The sequence below is a fragment of the Peromyscus eremicus genome, chromosome 5 (genome assembly GCF_949786415.1).
Source record: "Peromyscus eremicus chromosome 5, PerEre_H2_v1, whole genome shotgun sequence".
In the NCBI taxonomy this organism is placed as follows: Eukaryota; Metazoa; Chordata; class Mammalia; order Rodentia; family Cricetidae; genus Peromyscus; species Peromyscus eremicus.
The window spans coordinates 102018531-102039437 of record NC_081420.1 but is presented as its reverse complement, the minus strand read 5'-3'; the positions used below and the strand labels follow the sequence as shown (position 1 = coordinate 102039437).

General features: G+C 43.5%; 2 protein-coding genes across 4 annotated transcripts in view; one reads left to right on the top strand and one right to left on the bottom strand.

The window, feature by feature from the left end:
- Nucleotides 1-350: 350 nt before the first annotated feature.
- Nucleotides 351-10284, bottom strand: Slc7a6os (solute carrier family 7 member 6 opposite strand). The gene is made up of 5 exons (XM_059264078.1): nt 10063-10284; nt 9715-9981; nt 4259-4468; nt 1604-1724; nt 351-823 (listed from the first exon to the last, which is right to left on the bottom strand). Exons 1-5 carry the CDS (start codon nt 10252-10254, stop codon nt 696-698), a joined length of 918 nt encoding a protein of 305 aa, XP_059120061.1. The 5' UTR covers nt 10255-10284; the 3' UTR covers nt 351-695.
- Nucleotides 10285-10291: 7 nt separating this feature from the next.
- Prmt7 (protein arginine methyltransferase 7) overlaps nt 10292-20907 on the top strand; it is a 42755-nt gene continuing 32139 nt past the window's right edge. For 2 of the 3 annotated variants that reach the window (XM_059264073.1, XM_059264071.1), the window contains exons 1-3: nt 10292-10455; nt 12025-12219; nt 19743-19779. In XM_059264073.1, the coding sequence (XP_059120056.1) occupies nt 12125-12219; nt 19743-19779 (132 nt within the window). In that variant the 5' untranslated portion in view covers nt 10292-10455; nt 12025-12124. The remainder of the gene's footprint in view (nt 10456-12024; nt 12220-19742; nt 19780-20907) is intronic. The other variant, XM_059264072.1, reaches the window with a different exon arrangement.

The window sequence follows — 20907 nt, the reverse complement described above, 5'->3', positions numbered from 1 at the left end:
AAAGGATTTAAAAGAATTGCTCGCTTCTGTGTATAAAGTTATTTTTTTTTATTAAAGAATATCACATAATACTGTTCCTTGGCACCACTGCCAAAAGATGAGAGCAGTCATTACAACCATTATCAGAGTCCAGGGGTGGGGTGGGGTGGGGTGGGATCTTCCATTGTTCAGGCAGGGGAGCCACTGTTGCCCTTGTAGAGATGACCTCCATCAAAGAAAACAGGCTTCACTGGAGGCAGGCAATCCAGTAGGGAAGGTAAATTATACTGCTGATGAAATAAAGAGCTTCCTCTCACAAGCTCCTTTTAGGCTTGAGCACAGAAGCAGAATGACAGAAAAACCACCTGAGCTGGAGGTTTTACATCATTTTATTTTCCAGACGGTAGGATCACTTACTATTTTTGTTCTTTTAATAGAATCTTATTTTGCCCAGGTTAGCCTAGAACTTTCTATGTAGCCTAGGCTAGCCTTGCATTTTCAGTGCTCCTTTTGCTCCCAGATTCTTGAATGCTAGAGATTACAGGCATGAGCCAGCATTCTTGGCTTCACCTAGCACTTACAAGTAGAAGAGCCCTTAGTTAGTCTTGACTGTGCTGGGGTAGTTTTTCTTTCTACATGTTCAGTTAGGCATCCTAAGATGATGGTAGTGTAGTCACTGAGCCCTCAAGGGCTTGTGGAAGAATCTCATGAGACCATCAGTCTGAATCCAGATCATGGGGGTTATCATAGCCAAACTCCTTCTGCACGTCCAAAGGGTACTTGCTCCACACCAAGTGCCTGCTGTCTCTTTCCTCCTCACTGAAGCTGTTGTATTCATTAGAGCCTATAAGGAGATAAGGATTTTATTATCCATTATAAAATACATGCTCGAGCCTATATATATATGGAAGTTGGTTCTCCTTCCACAGCAAGGGTTCTGGAGATCCAACTTGTATTGCCAGACTTGCTGGCTGATATGTTAATACTCTTTTTTGAGAAAGGGTTTCTCTGTGTAGCCCTGGTTGACCTGGAACTCACTTTGTAGACCAGACTGGCCTTGAACTGAGATTCACCTGTCTGTCTCCCAAGTGCTGGAATTAAAGGCTTTTTCTTACTTTTTAATGTATTTGAGTGTTTTTCCTGAATGTATGTGTGCGCATCCCATGTAGGCCTGGTGCCCACAAAGGTCAGAAGAAGGTTCCCTGGAATTAAATGGAATTAAGGATGGTTATGAGCTGCCATGTCAGTACTGGGAACAGAACCCAGATCTTTCTAAAAGCAGCCAGTGTTCTTAGCCACTGAGCATCTCTCCAACCCTGTTAATACTTTCTTGCTTGATGGGACTAGGGAAAAGAATGGGCTATACCGTTTACTAAATGGTAAAGTTGATCCAATATTGTCTCATTTTTAGAGAGAAACTGATGTTCAAAGAAGTGAAATAACTTCCCATACATAGGCAGTAACAATTAAGAATTAGAACCTAGGACTGAAAAGATAATATACCCTCGCAGTTCCCCTGGAAAGAGAGGGAAAGCCAGCCATTTGCAGCATACCCATGAATTAATTACATCTTCATCTCAATCTTGACTCCTATCAGTCCCTCCCCACCTGGGTTGCTACCTACCTCTAGAATCTTCATCTCCATCACTGCTTTTTTCATCTGGGTACTCATTGCGCCAATTATTTTCACTGTTTTCATCATCATCATCATCATATGTGTCTTCTGGTTGCTGATCATCATTCACCTGAACATCTCAACATAAACACAAGTTTAAGTCCAAAACCTCTAAGTTATGCTCCTTAGGAGAAGCTACTGGCATACCATCTTGGGGAGATTCAAGTAAAGGTACAATGTAAAAATGGCAGTTCATCTGACTGCTTTACAAGAGACTATGTAATCTTAGGCTATGAAGGGGTTATAAGAGCCTAACTTCACTCAAGAGATATCACATTCCAATGTCATTAGAGGGGAATGAGTAAAAGGAGGTAATGGCATCCATCTACAAATTCCTGAAGGACTATCAGGTGGGAAAAGGATTTTATGACTGGGTAATGCCAAAGGTCAGGATCAAAAACAGTAAATGGTACAGGAAAGCAGGATTAGAGACCACATAGTGGTCTAAGGTGGGTGCCATCTGCAAAATTGGTTAACAGAGGCCCCCAAGGGCACCCAGAGATACATGCACATCCACTCAGACATAGACATAGACTTCTTTATACACAAAAATTAAAAAAACAACAAAAAACCCTCAACATTTGTTTTTTGAGACAGGGTTTTTCTGTTTAACAGTCCTGGCTATCCTAGAACTTGATCTGTAGACCAGGCTGGCCTCAAACTCAGAGATCTACCTGCTTCTGCCTCCTGAGTGCTGCCACCACCTCCCAGGAATCATCAGCACCTCCCAGTAAGCACTTGATATTTTTGAGGAGGACTTAGGTTCAATTCCCAGCACCTACATTATGGCTTACAATTTTCTGTAACTTCACTAATACCCTCTTCTGTCTACTTTGGGCATCAGCATGCAAGTGTTTTGAAAAGTGGTAGGCTGGAGAGATGGCTCAGCGGTTAAGAGCACTGGCTGCTTTTCCAGAGGTTCTGAGTTCAATTCCCAGCAACCATATGGTGGCTCACAACCATCTGTAATGAGATCTGGTGCCCTCTTCTGGCCTGTAGACGTAATAAAACTTTTTTGTTTTTTGTTTTCTTTCTTTTCATTTTTCTTCAGGACAGGTTTCTCTGTGAAGCCATAGCTGTCCTAGAACTCGCTGTGTAGACCAGACTGGCCTGGAACTCATAGATATCAGCCTTCCTCTGCCTCTCAAGCGCTGGGATTCTTGACACCATTGCCCAGCAAGTATTTTTGTTCTTATTCATGTCAATGTCTGGTTTTGACAATTCTAGGAATTTGACCTTTTAAAAAAACATGACTCAAAAACACCTGAAAATTCATTATGAACAAAACTTTCAATGTAGGTAGCCCAACAAACACATTAGCTATTAAACAAGGGTTTTTACAGAGGATTTAGAATTTTCCTTCTAAGCAAAAATAAGAACTAGAACAATGTTTATTAAGAGTGGAATCCAGGGCTGGAGAGATGGCTCAGTGGTTAAGAGCACTGGCTGTTCTTCCAGAGGTCCTGAGTTCAATTCCCAGCAACCACATGGTGGCTCACAACCATCTACAATGAGATCTAGTGCCCTCTTCTGGCCTGCAAGCATGCATGTAGGCAGAAAACTGTATCCATAATAAATAAATAAATAAATCTTAAAAAAAAAAAAAAAAAAAAGAGTGGAATCCAGCCAGGCAATGGTGGCACACACCTTTAATCCCAGCACTTGGGAGGCAGAGACAGGTGGATCTCTGTGAGTTTGAGCCCAGCCTGCTCTACAAAGTGAGTTCCAGGAACAACCAGAGCTATTACACAAAGAAACCCTATCTTGAAAGCCAAAAACAAAGCAAAAAAACTCTCAAACATCAAGAGTGGAGTTCACAGCCATGTGTGGTGTTAGATGCTTGTAATCCCAATATTGGGGAAGCTGAGGCAGTTTAGACTGCCAAAATTCAAGGCCGGCCTGGACTACATAGTGATACTGTTTCAGAAAAATAGGGACTAGAAGATGGCTTAGTGGATAAAATACTTGCTGTACAAGCTTAGGCACCAGAGTTTGGATATTCAGAACCCATGTAAAGCTGAGTGGGCTAGGTAGCCTGCCTGACACCCCCCCCCACCCCCGAAATAGGAATCTCTGGGACAAGCTGTCTTGTTAGTTTAGTTGGAATTGGAGAGCTCTGGCTTCAGTGAGTACCCTGCTTCAAGGAAGACACTCAATGTTAACTTTGGGCTTCTGTGTGCTCCAATAAACAGGAACATGCATTTACACACACATGCCCCACAAACTTTTTAAAGGAGGGGGGATGAAGGAAGCAAGAAATGGTGGCATAAATCCCAGCATTTGTGTTTTGGAGACAGAAGAATCAGAAATTTATTCTTAGGTACACAGTGAGTTATAGCCTGACCTATACGAGACCTGTCTTAACAAAAAAGGATAGCAAGATGACTTAGTGGTTAAAGGTGCTTGCCACCAAGCCTGATGACCTAAGTTTGATCCCAGGAACCAACATGGTAGAAAGAACAAGTTGTCCCCTGACTTCACACATGGACCATGGCATACACACTAAATAAAATTAATTTTAAAATTTAAGAACAAAACCAAAAGAGTAGGGTATAGGAAGTCCAAATACCCTGATACGCGTCCTTCTCCTCCCAGACCCCTTACCAGCTCCCACTCCTGGCTGTAGGGCTGCACAGACAAGATGTTTTCGATCCATCCTGGAGGGGCCATCTCCATATAGTAAATGTCATATACATAGTCATCATTATGCTTTGGTTCCTTTTGGTGTTCCACTTGTGGTCCATCTTCAGATACAGTCAGCCTCTCACGGATCAACTCTACCGAATTGCAGAGGATCACATCTGGATCAGATGTCTACAAAGAAGACAGATGATAGCAATAAGACTTAATGTTCGTTCTGCTGGATGGTGGTAACGCACACCTTTAATTTCAGCACTCAAGAGGCAGAGACAGGCAGATCTCTGAGTTCAAGGCCAGCCTGGGCTACAGAGAGAGTTCCAGGACAGGCTCCAAAGCTACACAGAGAAACCCTGTCTGGAAAAACAAAAAACAAAACAAAACAAAAAAAAAACCAAAACAACAACAACAAAAAACCCTTAATGTTCTAAGGATTAGGTAAATGAAGGCCTGTTATTGTTTTTCATGCTGTGTACAAGATACATTTTGTTGTTTTGAGACAGGGTTTCGCTATGTAGCCCTGACTGGCAGGGAACTTGCTATACAGACTAGACAGGCCTCTGCCTCCCAAGTACTGAGATCGCAGGTCTCTTTCTACCTGCTTCTACAGGTCTTTTTGAATACTCTTTGCTATTATGTTCTTCCTTGGGGATCCATAGGTCCACATAGGGCCTACTAAATCTGTCATCTGGCTCATCCTAATTGACCAATATCTTAAATTTAATAAAAACTAGACTCACCTATAATCTCTCTGCCAGAAGAAAGAGCTTAAAAACACAAAAATCCCAGAAAAGAACTAGCCCAGGTTAAGATGTTCTCTAGCTGACTACAGGGCCTGGGTCATCTGGAAGCTGCAGGGAAATGATGGAGATGGCCCCTCTGAACAAGTTCATCACAGGAAGCTACATAGCTCAAACCAGCTACCATACAAAAGTAGGAATGTTCCATGACCAAAGCACACAGAGGGAGACTGATGATATCACATACAAACCAAGGGGAAAATTTCCCTTGCTCTAAAGTCACAAAGGAATTAGTGGTACAAGCTTTTGTGTAGGCTTTTGCTCCTCAAAGATTTTTTAAGTGTATGAGTGTTTTGCCTATATGTATGTATATGTACCACATGTATATGTGGTGCCTTCAGAGGTCAGAAGAGAGCGTTGGATTCCCTGGTACCCGAGTTACAAATGGTTGTGAGCTGCTATGTGGGTGTTGGAAACTGAACCTAGGTCCTCTCCAAGAGCAACAAGTGCTCTTAACCTCCAGCCCATCATAGCTCTTTATGAGAGAGTTCTGGCTCCAACTAATGGATCCCCATCTGATCCACTAAATTATGTCGTCATTAAGTTTCTAAGACTAACAAAAGTGCCAAACAATTTTATAGTCAGAGTAAATTAACCAGCTTCCTTCTAGTTACTTTCGGGTTGTAGGTAAACTAAATGATTTTTTTTTTTCAGTGCTGAAATTTGAATTGAGGGCCTTATACAAGCTAGATAAAAGTGCTTTATCACTGATCTTTACCCCTAAATTTCTAGTTTACTTTTAGGTTGCTGTGTTGTTTTTCATGAACTCTTATAACTTTTGTTACTGGTCTGAACTATGTCAGCCCAGACTGGCCTCAAACTCTTGGAAATCTTGCTTCACTTTCCTAAATGCTGGGATTATAGGCATTGAGCCACTATACTTTGTAGAAAAATTAAATTTTTTATTACAATTGTATGTGTCCTAGTTAGCTTAAACTGTAAATTTCACATAGCTTAGAGTCACCAGAGAAGAGAATCTCAATTGAGGGACTGTGCAGACTGGCCAGTGGCCCTGTCTGTGAGTGATTATCCTGTTAATTATAGAAGGGCACAGACTATGTTGTACCATTTCCTGAACAGGAGGTTTGGCTACAAAAGAAAGCTAAACATAAGCCTGAGAGAGCAAGACACTCAGAAGCACTTTCCAGCATGGCACAGTGGTGCACAACCTTTAACCCAGCACTCAAATGACAGAGGCAGACATCTCTGAGTTCAAGGCCAGCCTGGTCTATATACTGAGTTTTAGGATAGCCAGAGCTACATAGTGAGACCCTGTTGGAGCGTACCTAGGTTTCCTAGTGGCTTTACCCAGCAGGACTGCATAAGAGGATGATTGGACCACGGGCCTGAGTACCAGGTGTTTGGAAGGGTCTACACTTGGCTGTACCTAGCAAGGGGAGGCCTTTGCCCCTCCCCTTGGCATTGTTATAAAAAGCCCTTTTGAATAAAGCTCTGGATCCAATGGACAAGGATTTAGGTCCTTCTGAGGCTATTCTGTGTTTCTGTCTGTCTCTCTAGCTATATTTCTATCTAATATTTCCTGCTGCTCCTGCTCGAGTACCCTGGGGAGAAGTGGGGGTGGGATGGCCCCCCACAAGACCCTGCCTCCAAAAAACCCAAAACTACAAGGAAAGAAGCATTTTACATGGTTTCTGCTACAAGTTCCTGCCTTTCCTAAAACCTTTACTACCCTGTTACTTTTGTTCAAAATGCATCACAGCAACAGAAAGGAAACCAGGACAGTACTGCCATGTGCACAATCCTAGGGATTGAACTCAGGTTGTACCTTTACCTGCTGAGCAACCTCACCATTCTTTGGAAAAATTATTTTTAATGTCTGCATATATGCCCTCATATTTTCAGTTATATCACACAGAGCACGATCTACTGCTAAACATGTATTTCCCATGTTGTTCTTAAAACTCCAAACCATTGTGTATGTCTATTCCTTTAAAATTTTTGTGTGTTATGCACATATGCCTGTTTGTCTATATGTATACCACTCGTACACTGTGCCCAGATTACAAAAGGTACTGGATCCACTTAAACCAGAGCAACAGGAAGTTTTAAGGGGCCTTATGTGGGTGCTTGGGAACCAAACCCAGGTCCTCATGATGAAACAGCAAAAACTGCTGATCCATCTCTATAGCCCCATGTATATCTATTTATTGAATTAATTATTAGCCTCTATAAGCAGTATCACAATGAATGTGTCCTGCATTTGAAAAATGGTGATAATCTTGGAGAAAACAAGCCCTTATCTAGTTTCACTGCCACTCCATTTAAAAAGTAGAGATGACCCTCAGAAGCACCAACACTTAACACTATCGGAGGGCTGCATATCAATCAACCAATGGAAGGAAAGGAACTTGTTCTGGCCCACTGACTATAGGTGCAAATTATCTTTCCTAGGAAAAACAAACACACACGTGGCTACCTGCAATACTAGATTCTGTTTCCTTAGCGTAACACAAAGCTTAATCACCTATAACCTATGGCATGCAGAAGACCTACAGCTTTACCATGCCTTCCTTCTTTCCCAGCTGTTTTACTTCTAATCAGTGGTTCTCAACTTGTGCGTTTTTGATCTTCTTGGGGATGGCATATTAGATATCCTACATATCAGATATTTACATTACGTTTCATAACAGTAACAAAATTACACTTACGAAGTAGCAACAATTTTTTTTTTCCCCATTTTTCCAGAGGCAGGTTTCATTGTGTAGCCTTGGCTATCCTGGAACTAGCTCTATAGACCAGGCCTGCCTTTACCACCTGAGTGCTGGGATTAAAGGCATGTGCCACCACTACCTGGTTCAACAAAATAACTTTATGGTTGGAGGTCACCACAATGTGAAGAGCTATATTAAAGGGTCACAGCATTAGGAAGGTTGAGAACCACTGCTCTAATGTGGTATTATCTTCACAAATTAAGGTTATCTACTTTTCCAAGGTTCACCCTAAGAAACTCCAGTTTTTTAAGTTAATGCGATCAACCTAATTTTTATCAAGCACACAAAGCAGCTAGTACCAATAGTTAACATTTAACAAGTATTTATCATATATTCATCAGGAAGCACTGTTCTAAGCCTTCCTGTATATTAAATTATTCACCTCTCCAGAAAGGAGGCATGTGGTCAGACATTAATAAAATATACAAAGCCAGGTGTAGCAGTGTATGCCTTTAATCCCAGTACGTGGGAGGCAGAGGCAGGCAGCTCTCTGTGAGAACTTGGTCTTCATAGTGAGATCCTATCTCAGAAAGAAAGAAACTGACACAAAAGTCCAGGTAACACAGCTAGAAACCTCTCATCCATGCTTCTGTAAGCAATCCCAAATAAATTCATGGGAACCCAGACAAATACAAACGAAGACCATAGTAATAACAGTAGAATAATCAGGGTTCATTGAGAAGAGGGGTTCAGAAGGAGTGAGTGCAACAACAAAGGGTAGAGGGAATGGATGTGATCAAAAAAGACAGCATAGATGTACAGAAATGTCCTAATGAAATCTACTATTTTGAAAGAGTAAAAACAAAATGGTGATAAAAGGACCTAATTCATAGTATTTGTGAAGATAAAACAAATTAAAGGGAAATACAGAATTAGGGATACAGTTTGGTGGAAGAACACTTGCCCCAAGTTTGCTCCTTAAGCAATGCAAAACAAAGCCCAAGCAAAAACTTGGCAAAGTATATAGCACAATAACTTAGGAAATCAACAGTATCTTTTGTTAATGCCATAGTTGTGTACTTTTGTTGAATTATTTATCTAGGTTGAATCCTGGAAGTATGATTATTAGGAAAACATAAACAAACTTAATTTTTTTTAATCTGCTTGCTGGCCACTATAGGGTGATTGCTCTGCTACATACTTCTGTTGCCATAGTATTCTGCTACAATACAGATCCATAGCAATTGAGGCTGACCATGAACCAAAACCTCTGAAGTTCTGAGCTAAAAAACAAAACAAAACAAAAACAAGAAAACCAAAACATTCCTTCTTTCCTTTACTTCATTTGTCAGAACAACAAAAGTCTAACATAATCTCTAAATAATAATAATGTATATATTTTAAATAGGCTCAAATCTACTTTTCAAAAGGCCTTACAACAATTTTATTTGGAGACAGGGTCTCACTGTGTAGCCCTAGCTGGCCTTGAACACAAAGAGATATTAATATTAATGCCTCTGCCTCCTGAGTGTGTTGCTATTAAAGGCCTGGACAACCACACCCAACTTTTTTTTTTTTTTGAGACAAGGTCTCACTGTGTAGTCTTGGCTGGCCTGGAAACCCCCTCCCTCCCCCCACCCCACTAAGAGACAAAGGGGAGTGGGGGGAAAGGAGAGGGAAAGAACGAACCAATCGTGAGAGGTGTGGTGGTACACACCTGTAATCGCAGTGCTGGGGCAGCTGAAGCAGGACTGCGGTGTGTCAGAGGCCTGCTTGGGCTACATAGCCAGTACTCGGTCAACCAGGACTACACAGCAAAACTCTAACTCAACAAAACAAAAAACCAAACAGGTAATATAAAGCCATGTTTTAGAGTGGACTAGCCATCCTTAAGCTTATCGTGTATGCTGTCTCTGCCTCTGGGAGCAGAGCAGAGACGTTCAGCACTCACTTGGCAGCAGTCTGTGGCAGCAGCTTCTGGGTCTCCCTCCTCGTGGACCAGGTCCAACAGCTGGAAGCTTGCATCCCCGACAGCTTCTGACACACACTGGGGCTCCAAACTACTAGAGATCCCTGAAGATCGGTGGCTGGAGACTACCTTGTAGCGGCCCTCTTTACGGACCTCGCGAACTGAGGCACGAAGATCGCGGCGAATACGCAGCTGGCTGCTCCGGGACGGGCGCAGGGCAGCCCGCACAAGCTGCTGGATTGGCTCTTCCTGAGGGGAGACAGGAAAACTGTTTGTATACGGGCAGCGTTCAAAGATCCTTTCCACACATGGTCCACCCCCATCTCCTACCTGGGAGCGCACGGTAGCAACCAACTGGAAAACATTACTCTCAGCCGCTGTCTCCGGACCCTCTGGCGTCTCCGGAGCAGACGACGCGACCTCGCCGCTCCGGAGGCGTTTACAGGCCAGCACGAGAGCCTCGGCGGGCTCCGCGCTACGCTTCCGCTTCACGCGCAACACCGCGGTCCTGCCGGCCTCCATAGCGACTCTCGTGGAGCACTGTGGGAAGGCGCGGGGTGCGACGGGAGATCTCTTTAGTCCCGCAGAGGGCCGCGCCGCGGGGACGTCACGCCTACGCACGGAGGCCCCGCCCCCGAGCGGAGGGCGAGGCAAAATGGCCGCAGCGTTGGCGGCGAGTGGAGTGCTTCCCACAGCGGGTGAGCTGTTGGCGGTGCCGAGGAGGTAGGGCCGTGGCTGGTCCTGGGTGCAGCCAACTTTCGGACCTCATTTCTAGGGCTCTGGCGGAGGGCCCTGGCGTGGGTATATTCGGGTTTCCGGTATACTTCTGGACTTTTCCAGAGTCCACGTGGAGTTGTTCAGACACCCTGGCGGACAGGTCTGCCCAGACACAGCAGTCCGCTTGGGTGATTGTCCTTTCTCAAAATGTGGCTGAGCACAGAGCAGGGTGTGGGGCACAAGGGAGCCTCGCTTCAGCCGCAAACCCGGACCTCAGTTGTACGCAGCCCCAGCCTTCGGTCTCCGAACCGTTCAGCTGAGACAGGGTTTCGCTGTAGCTTTGGAGCCTGTCTTGGAACTTGCTCTGTAGACCAGGCTGGCCTCGAACTCACACAGACATCCTCTTGCCTCTGCCTCCCGAGTGCTGGGATTAAGGGAGCATGCTACCACCGCTCGGCCCAGGATGGCTTTTTTAGTCCCTGTTCTTAGTAGTTGGAAACGGTTCGATAGTTCACACCACTTGCCCGCAGTAGTGTAGTCAAAGGTGTGTACCTACGTAGACATGCTTTTAATTAAAACTCCGCAGTGGACCTCAGTGCGTTTCTAAGTATTCTTAGTTAAACCCCAGTGACACCACAGAGGAGTGTGTTTAGTGTGCTGAGGAATGTCCACTTCACTTCGGCGCTCTTGCTCTCCTCTGTTAGCTCGTTGCTTGGCTCACTTTGCCTTCTCACTTGCCTCACCTGAGGGCTGGACCTGGATGAACTTGTGAGGCACTTCTGATTCTGTTGGAATTTCTGAAGAGTGCCAAAATTTCCAGACAGTATTATATATTTACTATGGGATTCCCCTCTCACCCCTTTTTTTAAAAATAAGACAAGGTCTCACTGTGTAGTTCTGACATGCGTGGAACTCAGAGATCCTCTTGCCTCTACCTTTCTTTTTTCTTTTGTTTTTTTGAGACAGGGTTTCTCTCTGTATCCCTGGCTGCCCTGGAACTCACTCTGTAGACCAGGCTGGCCTTGAACTCAGAGATCTGCCTGCCGCTGCCTCCCGAGTGCTGGGATTAAAGGCGTGTGCCACGACCACCACTCACCTTTGCTTCTACTTTTCTAATGCTGGAATTAAAGACATGTACCATCACGTACTTTGTTCTGGTTTTTGTGACAAGGTCTCACAGCGTTGCCCAAGCTGGCATCAAACTTCAGATATTTCTATCTACTTCAGCCTCCTAAGTGCTGAGATTGTAGACATGTGCTACCACACCTGACTTTTATTATAGTTCTTGATAGTATATGCTGTATATAAAATGAGATCACCCTTGCTGGAAATATTAAAATACTGATTAATATATTTTTTGAGATGGGCTATCACTGTAGTTCTTGCTGGCCTAGAACTTCCTATGTAGACCCTGCTGGCCTTGAACTTAACAGAAATCCCCCTGCCTCTTCTCCCCAGAGCTGAGATTGAAGACCTTGTCATCATTAATAAAATTTTTAAGTGACTTTGACATTTTTGTCTGTTTCTTGATTTTTTCCCCCCTTTTTGTTTTCTTGTCCCTTGCCTTCACCATAGGCATTATAATTGATTAGGTTTCTGATATCCAGATCTGTTCCTAAGACGTAAATTGACAAGACCACATTTCTGTGTAAACATTGAGGAAACAGTTGGCACCATGAAGGTCTTCTGTGGTCGTGCCAATCCAACCACGGGATCCCTGGAATGGCTGGAGGAGGATGAACACTATGATTACCACCAGGAAATTGCCAGGTAACAAGGGATGCTTCTCAGTTGGCTGCAGGTAGATAGGGCTCAGTGATGTTAATTTTGTTTTGTGGAAGATTTTGGACATTGTTTTCTGAGCTGTTGAGATGTTAAATAGGAGAAGAAAACATTTGCTGAAAGCAGTGTGGGAAGTGGGTTGGAGAGAAAGGGGGGTGGGTGGTTACTGTAATCCTAAAGTAGAAACAGTGAAGGTGAGAGGAAAAAATAGCTTGGAGGAGCTTGAGTTTAGTAACTCACTGTATGCAGTTAGGGCAGAAAAGTTCAAGAAGGACCAAGATGTCTTCTGGTTAGAGTGACTAGGTGGATGGAGACGTTATTCCCTGAGAGGAGGGATCATTGGAAGAATGGCAGAGTTCTAGAGGGAAAGGTATTGGACATAAGATGTTAAGGTTTGGGCATTCAGATGATGATGCCAGTAGGTAGAAGCATGGGTCTTGAGACAGAATTTGTAGAACTTGGGAAAGTTGAAATTGAGAAAAGTTGCGGGATCTCAACAAAGGAGGGTATGGGATGTCAAATCAGGATTAGCTGAGGAGGCAGAAGCAAAACCAGAAGGAAAGTTAGGATGGAAAGAAAAGGGAAGTTTAGGAAAGAGGGAGTAACTGTTAGGGTCAGGCTGCTAAGAAGTCCTGAGTGCTGATGACCATTAGCAACAGCAGTGAGCAGGTGGTGATGAGGGTGAGTTATGTCAGTGGAGTGGTGAGGAGTGAGTGGCTGATAAAGCCAGGAATCTGGTGAGTGGACATAACTTTTAAAAAGTAGGTAGGGAGCTGGAGAGATGGCTCAGCAGTTAAGAGGACAGACAGTTCAACCTCTTGTAACTAGCTCTGAAAGATCTGATGTCCCCTTCTGGACTCTGTGGGTACTTGGACTCACAGGTGCATGTATCCTCACACAGATAGACTCATACATATATAATTAAAATAACTAGCTTTTAAATTTTATTTACTTATTTTTTTAAGATTTACTTAAGTATTTTATGCATATGAGTGCTCTATTTGCATGTATTCCTGCTTGACAGAAGAGAGCATCAGACAGAAGAGGATAGTGGATCCCATTATAGGTGTTTGTGAGCTACCATGTATGTGGCTGCTGGGAATTGATTTGAGTGCTCCTAACCACTGAGCCATGTCTTCAGCCCCAAGATTTTATTTATTTTGAAGACAGGATCTTACTATGTACCATTAGTATGTAGACCAGGCTGGCCTAGAACTCACAGAGTTCTGCCAGTCTCTGCCTCCCAAGTGCCACACCATCTGGCTCTTAATTTTATGTGTATGCCTGAATGTATGTCTGTGCACCACATGTGTACAGTGACCACAGAAGTCAGAAGAAGGTGTCAGATCCCCCGGTACTAGAGTTAGACAGTTCTGAACCGTATGTCGGTGCTGGGGATCAAACCTTGGTCCTCTGGAAGAGCAGCCAGTTCTCTTAACCATTGAGCCATTTCTCCAGTTCCTAAAATAAATTAAAAAGAAAAAAAAAAAAAAAAAAAAACCCTGGGTAGGGAGGCTGCAGTCATAGCTCAGTTGGTAGAGTGGTGGTAGGACCTTAGTTTAGTTTCTAGGCCTTTTTTTTTTTTTTTTTTTTTTTTTTTTATAGATGGAATCTCACTATATAGCCCTGGCTGTTCGAGAATTCACTATGTAGACCAGGTTGGCCTTGAACTCATAGTGATCCACTTGTTTCTGCCTCCCAAGTACCAGGATTAAAGGCTTGTGACACCATGTCTTGCGTTGTTGTTTGTTTTTGTTTTTGTTTTTTTAATGTGTGAATGTTTTACCTGCATGTAGATAGGTGCCTGGTACCCACAAAGGCCAGAATAGGTATTCATATTTCCTGGAACCAGAGCCACTGGATGATTGTGAACCACTATGTGGTTTCTGGGAATCAAACCCAGGTCCTTTGTAAGAACAGCCAATGCTCTTAACTGCTGAATCATTTCTTTAGCCCCCAGCATCTACATAAAAACAAACAAACAAAAAATGGGTGTGGTGACACCTGCTGGTAATGTCAGCACTGCAGAAGTGGAGACAGAAGGATCCCTGGGGCTTGCTGATCAGCTAGTCTGTTCTAATCGGTGAACTTGGCCAGTGAGAGACCCGGACTCAAAGGGGGTGCACAGTATAAATGAAGATGACTGGAGATTTTCCTACGGTTTCCACATGCTTGTACAAACTTGTGCACACATACACACATGAATGTGCACACAACATATAAAGTGGGCAGGGAGCACATTTTCAATAGTGCATGAATTTATCTTAGGCTGAAATCCTAATTAGCACCAAATAGATGTAGTTTTCTTTATTCTTGGCTTGGTTGGTTTTATTCTGAGTCAGAATAAATATTGAAAATAACATGTCTATCAACATTGTTAGGCAAACCTGTGGTGTATCTGTATTGCAAAATGCAGTCCAACTGGGAAAACAGAAACGAAGTTCTTTATTTCATCCTCCACTGGTAGAGTGATCTTCAGAGTATATTACATGAAAAGAGCAAGTGTAGAGTTATACTGCGTTTGTGTCAGAAATAAGGTGCTGCTTAGTTTTTGTAAAAAGAAGCACTGGAAGAGGAACTGGAAATTGATGAAAGCTGCCTGTGGACAATGTAGATGGGACTGGGTGGCTATTAGTTATGGTTGGTTTTAGCGTTACCTTGCCACAGTTAGACTCACCTGAGTAGGGAGCTGCACCTGAAGAATTTTCCATGTTGTCTTGGGTGAGGTGGGAAGAAGCACCCTGGTTGCAGTGGCACCTTCTGGCAGACTCTGATGAAAAGGGCTTTTCAGAAGGAAGCGTCTCCCCTTTACTGGCTTGGCCTTTGTCTTGCCAGTGTGTCAGTTTGGTCTGCTGCTGCTGCGTCCTTCTCCTGCAGCAAGCCAGTTTCCAAGCTTTCAGGGTGGAGTAGGAACCAGCCACTTTGCAGCAACCACTCCAGGTGCCAGACTGGGACTACAGGGGCACCCTACCTTGTGGACTAAGTAATTACTGGCCGTAGCCCCCAATGAGTGACAGCTATTCTAGGACTACTCTAACTGTTGAGACACCCAACTTTAAGGACCAGGTAACTTCTGGTTCTCAACATCTCAGATCTCAGGTGTGACTTAGCTATTGTTACTATTTTGGTTTTGTTTTTTTTTTTTTCTTCTTTTCTTTTCTTTTCTTTTCTTTTTTGAGACAGGGTTTCCCTGTGTAGTTTTGGTGCCTGTCCTGGAACTCACTCTGTAGCCCAGGCTGGCCTCGAACTCATAGAGATCCGCCTGCCTCTGCCTCCCGAGTGCTTGTTGTTACTATTTTGTAGCTCACTCACTTAATGAATTTTTTCAGGCGGGGGTGGTGTGTCCAGAGGATTTTCTTCAAGTGCACACTTACAAACCTTTAGATTGTTTATGTGCCTCTGGAGCCAGTCAATTTTATTACCCAACTCACTTTTGTCTTTTGTAACTTTGTCCAAAGGTGCTTAAAGGAATGAACCTGCATCACTGTCTTTATTTTTTCACAAATGGTCAAAGGTTTCATACACAGAATCACTAAGCTTCCTCTACCTCACAAGAGGAGAATTGGGAATCAAATGCATTTATCTCGATAAGTTCTTTAAATAGTGCACACCATGGATTTTCAGTGTTCTCAATATATCTAAGGTATTTTTTGTTTGTTTTTCAAGACAGGATTTCTCTTTGTAGTCCTGGCTGTCCTGGAACTTGCTCTATAGGTCAGACTGGCCTCCAGCTCAGAGATCTGCCCACCTCTACCACCCAAGTGCTGGGATTAAAGATGTGCACCACCATGCCCAGCTATTTGAGGAGTTTTTAGTGACTATAGATTCTATTCAGCTGAAGAACCTGTTCTAGACACCGCTAAGCCTACAATTCTGTTTCTCCAGAACCACAATTTGTTTTAGTCAGGGTCCTCTAGATCAACAGACTCAAAGGCATGAAAAAATTAATTATATAAGAATATCTGTATATCTCAGAATTAAAAAAAATTCTTTAAAATTTATTTTACGTATATGGTGCTCTATCTGCATATACACCTGCATGCCAGAAGAAGGCATCAGATCTCATTATAGATGGCTGTGAGCCACTGAGTGGTTGCTGGGAATTGAACTCAGGACCTCTGGAAGAGCTGCCAGTGCTCTTAACCTATGAGCCATCCCTCCAGCCCCTAACTCAGAATTTATTAGGGAAATTCTTCAGGTGCAGCTACTCAGGTGATTCTAACTATGGCAAGACATGCCCCCACAGAGTACCTATAGGCCACTGATCTGGATGATTCCACGCTTAGATTCTTTTTCAGGTGATTCTAGCTTGTATCAAGTTGACAGTTAAAATCAGTCCAAGCTGGTGGTGGCATATACTTTGAAGCTGAGCACTTGGGAGGTAGAGGCAGGTGGATCTCCTTGTGTTCAAGAACAGCTTGGTCTATGTATCAAGTTCCAGGCTAGCCAGGGATACATAGTTGGGGACCTGTCTCAAAACTAAGACAGACTTTGAAAAAAACTAACCAACACAGTGGGGTAGATGGGGAATGAAGTAAGGATTCTTAGGATTATACCCTTGTCTTCATTTAAAGCATGCTAGGCAAGTAAGTATTCTATCACTGAGTGGCACCTGTAGCTCCTTCCTAAGCTTGGGGAGAATAAAGCACAGGAAGGACTGTAGGTGGTTCTGAGGAAAAGTGTTCTTTCAGGGTAGTGTTGTGCAAGTATAGAGTATATACAGCCGGTGTTGAAACTGCCTGCGGTAGAGTTGGTTCAAATGCAGCTCTCCAGACTCCATTTTGACCTGACTTGATGTATGTAGAGAATCTGCATTTCAGATAAACTTTCCCAGCCAGCTGGCAGAAAGCTGGAGGCCTCTTTAGTGCCTCAGCTTCCCCTGGAGTTCCCAGAGAGCATCTTCGGGCTATGGCCTGAGTCCTGGGTATTCAACTTGACCTTGCACAGGGTTTCCAGCTTTTTACTTTTCTTTATTTATGTACCTATGTATGTTGTGTTGGGGATCTAATTAAGGGCTTTACACATCTAGATGCTGGGCACGTGTTATGCCACTGAGTTCCACCCCTGGCCCCGGTTTCCAGAATTTTTTTAAATTTATGTTTATAATGTTCTGTCTGCATGTATGCCTGCAGGCCAGAAGAGGGCACCAGATCTCATTATAGGTGGCTGTGAGCCACCATGTGGTTGCTGTGAATTGAACTCAGGACCTCTGGAAGAGCAGCCAATGATCTTAATCTCTGAGCCATCTCTCCAGCCCCTAAGTTTCCAGAATTTTTAGTTGCTGTAGTAGAAAATATGGATGTGATTTTCTCACTTTTTTTTTTTTTTTTTAAATTCATCTAAGCTGGGTAGTGGTGGCACATGCTTTTAATTCCAGCACTCAGGAGGCAAAGGCAGGCAGATCTCTGTGAGTTCGAGGCCAGCCTGGTCTACAGAGTGAGTTCCAGGACAGGCTCCAAAGCTACATAGAGAAACCCTGTCTCGGAAAAACCAAAAAACCAAAAAAAAAAAAAAACAAAAACAAAAACCAAAAAACCAAAAAACAACAAAAAACCCCAAAATTTATCTATTTATTTTACATCCCTGCTACAGCTCCCCCCCCACACTACATCTTCCCCTCCCAGTCCCTGTCTTCCATCCCCCCCCCACCCCCAACCCCCCACAAATCCCCTCCTTTTCTGTCTCCATCCAGGAAAGGGCAGGTCTCCTAGGAATATCAGTAAAACATGGCATATTAAGTTGCAGTAATACTAAGCACCACCTCATGTGTTAAGGCTGGGCAAGGTGACCCAGTATGAGGAGTAGGGTCCTAAAAGCCAGTAAAAGAGTCGGAAAGAGCCCCTGTTCCCACTGTTAGGAGTCCCATAAGAGGAACAAGCTACACAACTGTAACATATATGCAGAGTACCTAGGTCGGTCTCATGCAGGCTCCTTAGTTGTCAGTTCAGTCTCTGCGAGCCCCTGTGAACCCAGGTTAGTTGATTGTGTGGGCCTTCCTGTGGTGTCCTTGACCCCTCTTGTTCCTACTCTCCTTCTCCGAACTCTGCATAATGTTTGGCTGTGGGTCTGCATCTGCCTCCATCAGTTGCTAGATGAAGTCTCTCTGATGATAATTGGGCCAGGCACCAATCTGGTCATAGGAGATGGCCAATTCAGGCTATTTATCCACTATTGCTAGGAGTCTAACCTGGGGTCCTTCTCAGACTCCTGGGAGAGTCCCCTGCTCCAGCCTTCTACCTGACCCTGAAGTGCCCCCCATCAGTCCTCCTCAGCACTCTCCCCTTTCATGCCCCCCGTGATTGCTCATGTTCCCATTCCCGTCTGCCCTTAGTCCACTCAAGAAATCTCTTGTATTTGATTCTCTTCCTTTTATACACCATATTTAGCTTCTTGTTTCTCCCGATGATGTGCTGTGAACTAAAGTATGGATGTTACTTTCTTCTCTTTACACAGTGCATTTAGGCAGTCATTTCCCCTGATGGGATGTGAACTTCTGAGGCTGATGACCCTCCCATAGACAGCAGCCTGGGCTCTCCCTTTCCCATTCCTCTTCCCAGTGTGAATGTATGGGGTTGTTCTAAGGTGTATAAGGGTTATTCGAGGGTAAGTCAAGGGTTAGGATTATTGAGTTCTAATATGATCAGGACGTTCATAGTTACAGGTTTCTATTACAGGCTAACTGGTGGGCCAGTGAAATGGGTCAGCAGGTTAAAGGTGTTCACTAACAACACTAACAACTTGAGTTCCATCCCCAGGGCCCATGTTAAAGTGGAAGGCAAGAATTGATTCCTGCAAATTGACCTTTGTTCTCCGGATGCACACATAAATAAACCAACACTTAAAAATTACTTCTCTAGGTTAACTACTAGAGCATTTTTGGGTGTGAGAAGAACATCTGCTCTGAGATGATTTTTTGCAATAGCAGAGAATGATAGTAACTGACCATATTAAAATAAATTTTGAGGCTGACAAGATGGCTCAGTGGGTACAGGGTCTTGCTGCCAAGCCTAAAGACTTGAGCTCAATCCTTGCAACCCACATGGTTTAAGGAGCGCACTACCTTCCACAAAATTGTTCTCTGACATCCACACTTATGCCATGGTGTATGCATTTCTTGCCCCAAATAACTAAAATTTTCATTTATTTATTTATTTGAGACAAAGCCGTACTGTATAAACCATGTTGGCCTCACTCACAGAGATCCACCTGCATCTGCCTCCCAAGTCCTGGGAGAAAAGGTAAGCGATACCATGCCTAGTTTAAAATTTTTTTTTTTCTTGAGACTGTGTTTTGCTGTTCTTAAACTCATTCTCTTTCCTCAGCCTTGAAATGCTTGAGATTATAGGTTTGAGCTACCACACCAGGCTATTAAAATATTTTAAAGTGGATGACACACTTGTTCCATCCAATTGAAGACTACATTTATATGTGGGAACTCTTTGATATGTTCATGTATGTCTTTATTAGCAAAGGTTTCTGACTTACCTTTTCTTTCTTTTTTATCTTTTAAGGTCATCCTATGCAGATATGCTGCATGACAAAGACAGAGTAAGTGTAAAATAAACCATATTTAACACAGGATTTCACTGTATGGCCATGGTTGGACGGGAACTTGCTATGTAGACCATACTGACCTCAGCTTGGAGATGCCACCTTTCTCTGCCTTCTTAGTACTGGGATTAAAAGGTGGTGTACCACCATGACTGGTAGAAACCATAATCTGGATGTGGACTTCAAAATCTTAGATTATAGGTCAGAAACTCTCCCAGGAATCAGGATGTTCAGTGATACTGAGAGATGTATGGTAAATAGATAGAAAATCTTTCAGGATGCTGGGTTCTACCTCTGGCTGTTTTTCTCCCCCTCAGCTTTATTAAGGTGCAGTAGACAAGGGCTGGGTAGATGGTTCAGTGGATAAAAATACTTGGTTCATAAGCATGAGGACTTGAATTTGAATCAGCCAGCACCCGTGTAAAATCTGGGCATGACAGTGTGTCTCTAACCTCAGTAGGAGTGGCAGAGACAGGTAGACTGTGGGGGCTTGCTTGAGACTTGGTCTCAGATACCCTGGAATTTGATAGAAGACAACACCCAGCTTCTGGCTTCCATATGGATACATATGAAAGCAGGCACATGCATACCTATACATATATACAGTACAATTAATTGAACATCTTGTATATTTATTGGTACAATGTAATGTTTTAACTGTGTGTGTGTGCGCACATAAACACACATTGTTGTGTGTGCAGATACATACTGTGTGCAGGTGATTTCAGAGGCTGGAAGAGGGTGTCATACCACTGGAGCTGAAGTTGTGTTGTAACTGCCCAGTGTGGGATCAGCAAGCATCCTTAACTGCTGAGCCATCTCTCTAGCCTTAAAAGGACATTCTTGAGCACCTTCAATGTACAGATTATACTAAAGGTCTTCTAATTTTTAATCAAATATCTGCGTGTGTTTGCTAAGCTCTTTGGGAAAAAGCAGCCCTGTTTTTGTTTTTTGGTTTTTTGTTTTTCTAGACAGGGTTTCTCTGTGTAGCTTTGGAGCTTGTCCTGGAACTCACTTTGTAGACCAGGCTGGCCTTGAACTCACAGAGATTCACTGGCTCTGTCTCCCAAGTTCTGGAATTAAAAGTGTGCACCACCACTGCCTGGTTGCAGTCCTGGTTTTTTA

Bases quoted from the DNA above. Each gene is read 5' to 3' on its own strand.
- Slc7a6os (XM_059264078.1), bottom strand. From the start codon at position 10,254: ATGGAGGCCGGCAGGACCGCGGTGTTGCGCGTGAAGCGGAAGCGTAGC. The intron at 4,469-9,714 runs GTGAGTGCTGAA...TCTTCTTTGTAG, and splicing joins CTGCCACAGACTGCTGCCAA to ACATCTGATCCAGATGTGAT. The intron at 1,725-4,258 runs GTAAGGGGTCTG...TGAGATGTTCAG, and splicing joins ACAGCCAGGAGTGGGAGCTG to GTGAATGATGATCAGCAACC.